This window comes from Nicotiana tabacum, chromosome 19 (assembly GCF_000715075.1).
Source record: "Nicotiana tabacum cultivar K326 chromosome 19, ASM71507v2, whole genome shotgun sequence".
NCBI lineage: Eukaryota > Viridiplantae > Streptophyta > Magnoliopsida > Solanales > Solanaceae > Nicotiana > Nicotiana tabacum.
In genome coordinates, this window is record NC_134098.1 from 112,615,562 (window position 1) to 112,628,487 (window position 12,926).

At 36.3% G+C, this 12,926-nt stretch overlaps 1 protein-coding gene across 2 annotated transcripts; it reads right to left on the reverse strand.

Annotated features, from left to right (window-relative positions):
- Positions 1-2,529: 2,529 nt before the first annotated feature.
- LOC107803604 (uncharacterized) lies at positions 2,530-10,700 on the reverse strand. Of its 2 annotated transcripts, XM_016627351.2 has the most exons (10): positions 10,316-10,700; positions 8,976-9,094; positions 6,188-6,285; positions 5,238-5,443; positions 4,455-5,111; positions 4,164-4,312; positions 3,660-3,881; positions 3,276-3,425; positions 3,053-3,094; positions 2,530-2,975 (listed from the first exon to the last, which is right to left on the reverse strand). In XM_016627351.2, exons 1-10 carry the CDS (start codon positions 10,494-10,496, stop codon positions 2,646-2,648), a joined length of 2,154 nt encoding a protein of 717 aa, XP_016482837.2. In that variant the 5' UTR covers positions 10,497-10,700; the 3' UTR covers positions 2,530-2,645. The 2 variants fall into 2 exon arrangements, with proteins under 2 accessions (XP_016482837.2, XP_016482838.2); XM_016627352.2 differs by lacking the exon at positions 3,053-3,094 and having other exon boundaries at positions 10,316-10,697.
- Positions 10,701-12,926: the final 2,226 nt, after the last annotated feature.

A 12,926-nucleotide genomic window follows, 5' to 3' on the forward strand; every position in this document is an offset into this window, starting at 1 on the left:
AATAGTGACTTCCTTGGCATCACTGTGCTGAACTGTATCCTTAAGGACAAGCAAATGGGGGTCATCATACTGACGCTCCCTGATACGATCATAAAGAGAAGACTGATAAACCACACAAGCCAAAACTCGGCTCGGCTCGGAAACATCCAACCTGACAAACTGGTTGGCTAAGACCTTAACATCCAAGTCTAAAGGCCTCTCTGCTACCGGTAAATATGCTAAGCTGCCCAAACTCTCCGCCTTACGACTCAAGGCATCTGCCACTATTCTTACTTTGGTGTTTGCAACAATAACAAAACTGAGACTATGGCCTTACTTAAAGGGTTGCAATGGTGCGTCAACAATGGGCACAACAATATTTTGGTGGCAACCGACTCCTTATTACTAGTCAGAATGATTAAAGGGGAGAACAAGATTCAGCCATACCTCAAGGATTATATCCATCAAATCAAATGCCTGATGATTCAAGGGCAAATTACTCGTGTTGGTCACTGTTATAGGGAGGCCAACTTTGTTGCTGACTCACTTGCTAACATTGGAGTGGAGACTAAACATGAGAGATTCTTCACACAAGTTAAGGCCTTACCATGAGAGACTAAAGCTTTATTGAAGAATGATCAAAATGGCTTTATTCGCTTTAGAATAAGGTCCCAGAAGTGGCATTTCATATTTGATAATGGTTAAGACTACTCAAGATGTATTAACATATAGGTTTCATTTCAAAGCTAGCTCTTTCATCCGTAACATGAGAGGGGAGTCCTCTCTTAGTGAAAACTTAGACAATACACAAAATTATCTTCGAGCTCACTCACTCACTCTCCATGTATCTCTAGAGGCAAATGTTTATGTCCTCCTCTATATATTCTTTTGGATTATCTAATAGACAGGTAGGGGTAATGCCAAACCCCCCACCACCATAGGGCAGCATACCCTGGGTGATGGCTTGAATTAAAAAAAAATACAGGGATTCTCCATTTCATTTAAAAGATGATTAATCATTTTACAATAATATCAAGGTAACAAAGTACAATATAAAATATTTCGTAACATCATTACAATAACAACAATAAATCCAGTATAATTCCACATAGTGGGATATGGGGAGAGTAGTGCGTACGCAGTCTTACCCCTACCTTGTGGAGATAGAGAGATTGTTTCAAATAAACCATCGGCTTAGAAAAGCATAAGCACCACATTAATGAAGAGAAAAACAAGAAGCGCAACAACGAGAAGCCATGTAAAAACGGCATAAATAACAACCAGATAGTCAGACGACCGAAATGAAAGAAACGACAGGTAGTCATAAAAATCTAATACCAATAGAATACGAAAGTACGTACTAATACTACCGATATGACAAGGAGAACACTAAACTAACTATCTTACTACCCTAATCTTCGACCTCCACACCTTCCTATCAAGGGTCATGTCCTCGGTCAACTGAAGTTGTGCCACGTCTTGCCTAATCACCTGTCCCCAATTCTTCTTCGGCTTACCTCTACCTCTCCTTAGGCCCTCTAATGTCAACCTCTCACACCTCTTGATTGGAGCGTATGTCCTCCGTCTCCTCACATGTACAAACTATCTAAGTCTCGTTTCCCGCATTTTGTCCTCAATAGGGGTCACACCCACCTTGTCCCGAATAACTTCATTCCTAATCCTATCTAACCTTGTGTGCCCGCACATCTATCTCAACATCCTCATCTCTACTACCTTTATGTTCTGGACATGGGAGCTCTTGACTGGCCAACACTCAACCCCATACAACATAATCGGCCTGACCACCACTCTGTAGAACTTACCTTTAAGTTTTGCTGGCATCCTCTTATTACACAAAACACCGGAACAAAGTTTCCTTTTCATCCATCCCGTCCCAATACGATGCATGGCATCTTCGTCGATTTCCCCAACCCCCGTATAACTGTATAACAGACCCAAGGTACTTAAAACTTCCTTTCCTAGGGATGACTTGTGAATAAAGTCTCACCCCCCTCCCCCCCTCCACTCCCTGAGTCGCCCCACTGAACTTACACTCAAAGTATTCTGTCTTAGTCCAACTCAGCTTGAAACCTTTAGACTCCACCGTTTGCCTCCACATCTATAACCTCGCATTAACGCCATCTGGCGTCTCGTCAATCAATACAATGTCATCTGCAAATAACATGCACCACGACACCTCCTCTTGGATGTGGCGCGTTAATACGTCCATCGCCAGAGCAAACAAAAAAGGGTTGAGTGCCAACCCTTGGTGCAACCCCATCATGACCGAAAAGTGATCCGAGTCCCCTCCTACTGTCCTCATTGTTGTCTTAGCTCCATCGTACATGTCCTTAATCGCCCTAATATAAGCAACAAGTATACCTCTAGCCTCCAAACATATCCACAAGACCACCCTCGGGACATTTCGTAACATCAGTAAAATCCTTATTTCATTTCTTCCTCACTGTTGACTATGCAATAAAAGGAAATCATTGTCCTTGGCCTTTTCTTTATTCCTCCTTTAAGGTTAAAAAAAAAGTGTAGTATGTATCAACCATTCAGCCAGACAACTGATATAAAACTGGTGTCACTTAAGCAAATAACTAATCACAAAATAATAGTAAGTAATTAACTTTACACATGTAACAAAACACATCGAAATAAATTTAATGAATCATCTCTTCATAAAGTAGTTTCCCTTTGCTTGGAGATGGTCCTTTATATTTGAGTTGAATCTTCCTTCTTTCATATCCTTCTTGAGTATTGGATGATGAAGGACTCCAACTTTTTGATGAACATTTTCTGTAAGTTGAACATGAAGATGTTGCTTTTGTTTCAAGGATCTTATCATCTTCCTTGCCTTTGACATCCCCTTGTTTACTACTATTGTTAATATTATTATCACCTATATGAACATATGAACTTGACTCTATCGGGTTGAAGTCTATAGAATTATCAGTACTTCCTTCCATTATATGGCTCAAAGTTTTAGCCACCTGCATTAACAAAATGATGAGTCAGAAGTGTGGGAAAAACCATAAAGAGTGTCATATATGATGGACGAAGGGAGTACCTTATAACAATAACATACCAAGTATAATCCCACAAGTGGAGTCTGGGGAGGGTAGTGTGTCAGGATACTCAAATCAAATGTCGGGATTTTAAGATCATATTGATGAAGATTATAATAGTTTTAAGGGGAAAAAATGATGGATCTACTATTCGTATCTCATAGAATCAGAAAATTCAAGAGAAAAACAAGTCTCATTTAGTCTGACGTTACAAGAAAAACTTACCCATTCCATAGTATGCCTCTTATTAGGATCCTTTTTGAGACATTTTTCTGCTATTTCAACCATCCAAAATAGCTGATGGAAATCATGGGAATCCACAATTCTCTTGTCAATTAGACGAGGATAATTCCTTTGCTCCAAAAGTGGCATTGCCTGCACTTAAAAGGGATGTCCTATTATGTAATACATTTTACATTTTCGTAAGTAATATGACCTTGGGGATTTTCTTTTTCACACACCTAGTTACTACATACTCCATATAATTTTGCTTATACAAAAGAAAGGAGAAAACAATAAATATTTGTCTCACGAGCTATATATCATTTTTCAAAACGAAATAAGCATGTGTTATATGGTGAAATATAAGAAACAGTCTTTTTAATTTACCCATTCAACAAGACTTTTATCTTCAGGATAATTATCTGTGGTCTTCAGCCCAGTGATCAGCTGCAGCAGGACAACCCCAAAAGCATAAACATCTGTTTTAGTTGAGAACTTCCCATTTGCTGCATATTCTGGTGCCATATATCCAAGAGTGCCAACCACATTGTTATCAGAAGATATTTGTGATTCATCATACCCAGCTTTTGCAAGTCCAAAATCTCCTAGCTAAGTGATCGATGTTACATAGTTAGATAAAAATATATGTCTAACACCTAAGCTAAATGAATGTCAATTATCCATGCATTTTGATCATGTCCATATTAATCTCTCTACATTTCACACCAGAGCATTTCACCTCAACTTGCTTGAACCAAACTAAGGTTATAACTCAACTTACTAATTAGTGCATCCTACATAATCATGAATAGCAGTGTATGTTTTCCCTCCCTTTTTTGGTAATTTTTTTGTTAATATACTATGGATATAATTAATCCATGGACAACATACCAGTGATTCATGATCATGTGTGATGAGGATGTTGTTAGGTCTGATATCTCTGTGGATGATGTTATGTTTATGAAGATATTCTAATCCTCTGGCAGCACCCAAAGCTATTTTCATCCTCCTCTCCCAATCGCGAGGCGTTCTTATATCTCCTGCAAAGTATAAAACAATTATGCGTCAGCATATATAGATGTTCCAACTTGGACGGATGAGGTTGGGTATATATATGTGTATTGGCGGGTCATTCAGACCCTCCAATATTTACTATTCTAAAACTAATGCATTACCAATTACCTGATAAGAATTGGTCTAGTGAACCATTGCAAACATACTCATAGACAAGCAACTTTTGGTTTCCTTCGGAGCAAGACCCTAACAACATAACCAAATTTGGATGCCTGGCCTTGCTAAGAACCTCAACTTCACACTTGAATTCTTTATCCCCTTGAAGGCTCATACCATTGTGCTGCTTCACAGCAACTCTTAGCCCATTCTTTAAAACCCCTCTATAGACAGAACCAAATCCACCTTCCGATAGAAAGTTCTCATTGGAAAACCATTCTGTTGCTTCTTCAAGCTCCTTATAGCTGAATCCTTTATGCCATCCCATCTTTGGCCTTTTGTTCCCACATGTTGAACATTCAGGTTTTTTGAATATTGCACCACAAAAATATTGATCAATAATCATCTCCACTTTTTCTTTGTCTTTAACAGTTTGATGCTTTTGGGTTTGGTCATTGGAGACGCGGGAAGGTGAGTTTTCGGTTGTTTTTGCTTTCTGGTGAGAACTTGAGGAGCTATTAGGATTTTCCAAGCTTGAACTTGAATCTACTAGGTCACTTGCTGAAGATATTTTTACCAAGTTTTCACAAAACTCGGCGGAGGACTTTCCCATAATACTGCTTGCTTGTTCTTTGCTTGAGGTTCTCACATGAGAAATAACTTTCGAGTCTACAATTCATAAAAAATAAATGGCATTAGAGCACTGTCAAACATAAGCAAAAATGTATTGACAGAAGAATATATTATTTTGATAGAAATTTCAGTTATGTAGAGGAAATTATACATATTGCTTACCTTTTTGCAAAGTAAGTTCATCTGATGAGTCATCGTCGCCTGGAATCATTTCATCATAAGAAAATTTACTTCTGGTAAGGGAGACCTTGGTGTTCTCCATTAATGTTAGTGGCACTCTTACATCTTCTATGGAGTTGTCACTTCTCAATTTTGATATCCCACATGATAGCTTCTCCATAAAATACCTCTTCTCCTTTTTCATTTCCCTACAAACAAAAAAGAACAATTATAAGACCAAAAGGAAGTTAAAAAGAAAGATGGCTCAAAGCAATAACGTTTTATACTACGAACTTCACGTAGGTGTAAACAAGAATTTCGTAAAAGGGATTCAAAAACTACCCTTCCAAGACCCCATTCGTGGGACTTAGTGGTTTGTTGTTCTTGTTGGATTCAAACACATGGGGTTTTATGTCTACAGGATTCAACACATATACAAACATAAAAACGTATTACCTATATGTATAGTACAATTTTTAGATGAAGAGGATTTAGTTGAACCAAGTAAGCGTGGCTCCGCCAAGTTGACGATAACTTAGCTATTAACCAAACAATACAGATAGTAATACTCCTTCCACCATCTACATAACCGTTTTTCTATTTTCGGACGTTTTAAAATATTTGACTCATTTTGACAGATAATATTAGTTTGTACAATTCAATAACTCAAGATCATTTAACTATTCATATTTTACTATGGTGTTGCTTTCTCATCAAACTAACTTTTCAATTTTGACTTTATATTCGATTCTACTCGCACTAATACAACAGATGAATCAAACTAATATTTTAAATTTCAGGTCTAGTCAAATTGAGTTATATAAAACGGGATATAAGGAGTAATAATATCAATTTCTGTAAAATTCTAATGGTAGTACTAATTAGAATTGTGCATTTGAGCTACCTAATTTGAGTTTCGTGAATTTTGTAAACTTTCTGATGTTATCACTAACCTATCTAGAATGATCCAAGTTGCTTCCAACCTCTTGACTGCAATCACAGCTACCACCTTTCGTGAATTTCCAGCTTGAACTTCTATGTGAAACTTCACCTGCAACACCAAATAATAATATTCGAAGAGTTAAGATTTCGCACTTGAAATTATATTGAGACTATCGATTCCATGATTTAAGACTCCATATGTGAAACTTTCTTATTCTACTTCTTCTTCGATACAATTTCCTGCCCAGAAATTCTGGTTTCTATTGGTCGGAGAGAAGAGGAATTTTGGCCGATTGCTGACGATTCACAGTGCAAAAACCTAGTGAAATTCCACAAAAATGCTTTCTCTTTTTTTCCCGCCATAAAAACAGATTGGGTTTGTCGAGAAGATGTATAGCTTTCCATTTGACTCGACAGTCTGTGTAGGGAATTCTCCCATTGGGTAAGAGTGAAGAAGCTCTACTTCCTCATTGAACCTCATAGGCATCTTCAATATCTATCGATCAAATTTACAGCTTTTTGTATAGTACATTAGTACTGTATCACAATTCTCACATACTATATCACAGGGGAAAAAGCTTAAATGTTTCATTTGTATTATCCCGCAATTGCTCAATTTTGTTCTTCTTACATTGTTTTTTGGGTCCATTCATATTTTTTAACAAATTGATCCAAATTCACCCACCAATTTTTTATTATGTAGTTAATTGGTATTCTATGAGGTAGTTGTGTGGCTGCCCTATTACCCTTATTAAAAAAAGGTCATAACTTCCGTGGGATATATTCAGATGACAAACTGTTTAAAACATAGTAAAACTTTTATTTGATAGATAATGCACCGCATAACTCTCTAAAATTATTATTATTATTGTTATATTGAAATTCCGTTAGGTGTCATATCTTAACATAGAAATAGTTTTGGATCAAAAGCTTAACAGAAGACAAAATTAATTAATCAATAATGAAAGAGCAAAACTATGATAATGGTTAGGTTGATGTCTCCATTCACCTCATATTACAAATCCTAGTTAATAAAAGAGCGAATGTAAAATGGACAATAAAAAAGTATGGACTATTCTTACAATAGTGATTATTTTCCGTATGACCTTTTAGGCCACTCTTTAAGTTATACACCCATGTTACTTAAGTGGGCTAAATTCCGTCTCTTTTTTTTTTGGGTCAACAAAAGAAACTAGATTATATTAAAGGGAGAAGTGCACATTTAGCCATTAATTAGAGATATACTTACTCTTTAGCCATTATTTAAAATGTATTTACTCTTTAGCCAGTACTTAATAAATTTTTACCCGTCCGAACGAAAATACCCTTGTGTTAGACATGGGTGTTGTGTAAATATTAAGGACATGGTGTCCTTAACTTCATGAATGTTGTGTAAATATTAAAGACAAAGTGTCATGTATTTGCACCTTTCATTGTTAAACTTTAGGACATCATGTCCTTAACTTGTATTTGCACCTTCTGTTGTTAAACTTTAGAACCTCGTGTCCTTAACTTTATATGTGCAATATAAATGTTAAGGATATAGTGTCCTTAACTTCATGTGTGCAGTGTAAATGTTAAGGACATAGTGTCCTTAACTTTATGAGTATTATGTAAATATTAAGGACATGGTGTCCTTAACTTCATAAATGTTGTGTAAATATTAAGGACAAAGTGTCTTGTATATGCACCTTCCGTTGTTAAACTTTAGGATATCATGTCCTTAACTTCATATATGCAGTGTAAATGTTAAGGACACGTCGTCCTTAACTTCATGTGTGCAGTGTAAATGTTAAGGACACCATGTCCTTAATATTTACACAGCACTCGTGAAGAAAGTGTAAAAATATCTCTTCGTATTAATTTTAATAGAGTAATGGCTATTTTTGTTCAGCATTAAAAATACTGGATAAAAACTAAATATCATGTTAAAAAGTGGCTATCCTACGTCTACTATATTAATTATGAGTTAAAAGAAGTTGGACGAATTCTTAGAAGAGTGACTAAAATATAAATGAAGTGCATAATTGTCTATCCTACATCAGTAAGGTAAGATCTTGTTCTCCTTATTCGTATTTTTTCTTTTGAATATTAATAAATATGAAGAGGTAGAGGGCGGCCTAAGAAGTATTGGGGAGAGGTGATCAGGCAGGATATAGCGAGACTCCAGATTTTCGAGGACATGACACTTGATAGGAAGATGTGGAGGTCGAGTATTAGGGTTGTAGGTTAAGAGGTAGTTGAGTCGTGCCTTACTTCGTAACATGGTGGGACTAGCCATGTAGGTTTTTTTTATTTTTTATTTTTTATTAAGATAACTAGTGGGAATATTGTGGCTTACTATTTCTCTTTTCAGTGCAGGTCCTATTTACTAGCTATCGCTTTTGCTTTACATCTTTCTTCTAGATTTCATGATTTCCTATTTTTCTTATGACTGTTGTGGTGATACTAATATTTACTAATATTGTCTCCCTTTACTTTGCATCTTTCTTCTGGATTTCATGGTGTACATGTTTATCCTATGATTGTTGTTGTGATACTAATATTGTCTCCCTTTTTGTCCCTTTTTGTCCCTTTTGTCTTTTTATTTTTTGAGCCGAGGGTCTTTCGGAAACAGCCTCTTTACTCCTTCGGAGTAGGGGTAAGGTCTGCGTATACACTATCCTCCCCAGACCCCATTAGTGGAATTTTACTGGGTTGTTGTTGTTGTTGTTGTGTAGAGGTCCATACTGGAGGTGAAAGCTGAATGAATTAATTAAAGAAATATGAAGTGACTAGTGAGAGTTTTAAGAGACTAACCTTTTGAATTTCACATTGTTTCAACATCATTAGCATCTCCAAACTCTTATTATACTCCTCCATCCTTTTAACTAGTTCTTCTTCCACCAGTTTATGGTCTACTCTATTCGGTTGCCCCACTAGAAAAATGAACAAGTTGAAGAAATAATGAGATATTCAATCATTTTTCATATAAAAAAATATGAACCCGTAAATATTACTACTAACAATTTCTATTGCTATAAAACGTACTTATGAATTAATTTGGTATATAATTAGTTCTAACCAGGGGCAGAGGAGAGTAGAATCTACGGATTCGATCGAACCCAATAGTTTTGGTTCAAACTATATATTTGTCTTAAGAAATTCGTTGAACATGTATAAATTATTAATTTAAAACTCAGTAATTTAAAGATTTAGAATCTCGAACCCATTTCAAATCCTGGCTCCGCCTCTGGACTTCTTGTTAGTCCCGCCAATATTGTTGTATTTGTAAATAATAATTCTGCAAAATATAAGTTATCGTAATGAAACAGTAATTAATTCGAGCCCACTGAATTCACAGTGTTTCCTTAAGGAATTTAATCCCCTCCTAGTACCCAAGGTAATGGATTATTTCCTCCCAGGATAGAACGAATCACACACTGGTGTAGCGGTACTTCAAACCCCAGTGTTTCAGTGAACACAAAGTTCGGTAGCAAATCACACTTACAGTTGCTTTGTTTGAAGTTAAAACAATGCAGAACGAAGGAGTAGAAACTCATAAAATCGTATGGAAATGCTGAGAGGAAGGAGTGCAATGTATAGCCAAAGTTGAGCGTTTTTTCAGTTTTGTTGGTGTTTTTTCGTTTTTCGTTCGTATCTTTCTTCAACAGCTGCTGCACATATATATAGCAGCTAGCTTTGAAGATGAACGACCCTCCACCCTCCATGGTGGAGCATGCACTAGCTTGTTTGTGGAGCTGATGGCCAATACACGGATTGGAATATATCCGTTACAAATGCGGATAATCTTACGTTAATATTTACTATTAACAAATAAATTTGGTCCAAAAAATCAAAATCAATCAATCCGAATGCCGTAGTAGCCGTAGCCGAGCCGAGCGACGACGACGGCGGCGCGAGGCTTGCTTTCTTCTTAACTCTTTAATAGCTACAAGAAGAGCAATTATATATATACCCACCAAAAATCTTTTCCTCTTCCAATATGGGACAATGTCTCATTATCAAGAGGGGAAACTTAAAATTTTACTCAAAAATTTTTATTTTTCCTCCATTTCCCATTCACCCTCATTTTAAGACTATTTCATCTTAGATAACAAAAACCTCAACACTTCTAACAGAAAGTATAGAAGACTTACGAAGTTTTACAGTGCCCAGGAAAGCTGATGTAGTAGTTGAGTTATTAAATTGGTGAACAATTCCAAGTAATATGAACTCATCTCCAGCCTTCAGACATAAATTATAAAGAAGCCCTCTAATGGCTGCCCAGTTTACCTCTTTTGATGTATCATGGACCACAACCACTCTCTTGCTTCCCATGAAAAAAATTCCTTTCTTTTTTACGTTTTTAAAGAAAATTTTTGATAGATTATGAGGAGAATGGTTGCGATGTGGGTGGTTTATTCGGAGGTGATATCTCCTAAAAAAGTAACAAAGGTGTTACGATCTAAGGTAAAATTCTGCTCGTGAACTTAATGGTATAAACCTGTTGCCTAAATGTGAGACCAATTAGTTGAATAGAGACGAAAGTCTGCCACAAAGGAAAAGGAAAGTAAATTGCTGGTATAAGAAGGTTACAGATTGGTAATTCCTATGCTAAGCTGTACGAAAGAAAACACAAGAGCTGATGTAGTGATTCTGATCATTACAAGGTATCTAATTTGTTGCAAGTGAATTGTTTTGTTTATTTTTAGGGAAAGATTCATTTCCATGCGGTGATAAAGACTTGGGCTATTACTATAATTTATTATGCTACTTGTAGGGGGTGCACTATACCTAGTTTTGTAATATAAAAGTATGTTTATAGTATCTTCTTTTGTAAAATCAAAGTTTTCATTAGTTTTTCGCTTGTATATTATGGCGTAATATTATTTTAAAAGAATACTGTTTTCATATCATGTATAATTTCCAGCAGTAGTACTCTCTCTTCCAGATTTTATAAAATAAGGAGCCGATGTATTCTATTCCTTATAACATTTCAAGATTCAGAATCTCTAACGTAGGCAGATTCCTGTTATTGTCGTTTATTTTTAGTGTTTGGACAAGTTATGCTATATTAATTTTCTAGATTGTATGTGTATCAAAGCAACTATGGCGCAAGGAGGAATGCCAATACAAAATGCGTCAGAAGAGCTTACTTTCCGCCAGCTCTTTTCTCAAGCCCCTTATATATGTTTCACTGCTCGTCCGTAAGTGATATGATGGATTGGTTCGTGGTTTATTGCAATGATAAAGGATAAAATAATAATTGAACCTTTTTTACCAATCAACCCTATTAATTTCACTTGAAAATTGAGTACAATGGACATCCCCAGTGTTTCCCCTAGTTAACAGAAACGATATCGAGTTTGGGTTATTTATAACTTCACTCTTCTTTCAGATCATCTATTTCGGCGGAAAGTATTCATATACCTGTTAATCGGGCCGGGCTGACCCGTTTACAGCTCGGTCCAGCCCGGTACTATAGCGTGGGGCGGGTTGGGACGGGTTGGGCAGGGAGCGGGTTTCAAACGAACAATTTTTTGATATCGGTGCACCGAAACCCGCTAAGCCCGTTAACCCGTTAACGGGTTATTAACGGGTTGTTAACGGGCTACAACCCGGTTCAGCCCGTTAACGGGTTGTCAACGGGCTACAGCCCGGTTCAGCCCGTTTATTAACGTTTTTTTTTTTAAAAATTATGGACCAACTTAAACTCCTGATATTGACACTTGTATTTCTTATCTACACAAACATTTAGAAACATTATATAATTATTATGCTAACATTGTTGATGCTTCTTCTGCTGTAGATGCAAATATTCCTTCAAGTTCAGTTTCAACATCTGGGACCAGTGCTTTGGATGATAATGATGATGTTGAAGATTATTTGATTTGGTCTACAATAGGGGAGCATCAAGCCATCAACAAACCAGTAGCAGGAATAACAATGAACTTCAATTGTACTTGCAAAAGTCAGCAGAGCCCCGCACAAAGGAATTTCTATCATTAGGTTGGTGGAGGAGCAACTCAAATCAATTTCCTGTTCTTTCGGCCATGGCTCGAGACGTGCTAAATGTGCCGATTTCAACAGTCGCATCAGAGAGCGCATTTAGCCAAGCAAGGCAGCAACTAGGAGATACCCGTCATTCATTGGGTAGCAACGCTTTGGAAATTCTAGTGTGCTTCAGAGATTGAATAAGATCAGAATGACGAAATCAAGGGCGTGACGAGGTAGATGAAGCGGAGGACCAAAAAATTAAAAATATAATGGTTTATGGTTCCGATTCATCCAATGCCGGAAACCAAAACCTCATGTTGACATGGATGAACTTACAAAAATGATGCAAAGCATGTGATGTACTATTTGTTTTTTTATAATTGTTGTAAATTTTAATTTGCAAGTTCAAAAATAACAAAATCAAAAAAGAACTTGCAACTTAATTTGAAGTATTATATATTATTCAATAAAAATATCAAATGAAAGTATTCGGAGCTTGATCCTTATATATAGGTCTTATTAAATAATTTTTTGTAGCCACTTACTTTCAAATTTTAATTTTAACATTATAAAATTCAAATTTCAAATTTCAAATTTTAAACTTCAAAGTTTAATTCTAAGCCTTAAAAGTTTACAAACACTTAAGTATCAATAACATTGAATAAGAAAAACAAAATTTACTTTAAAAAAAAAAAAAAAAATTCATGGCCCGCTAACAACCCTCTAACAGCCCGCGAACAACCCGCTAACAGCCCTCTAACAACCCGCCAA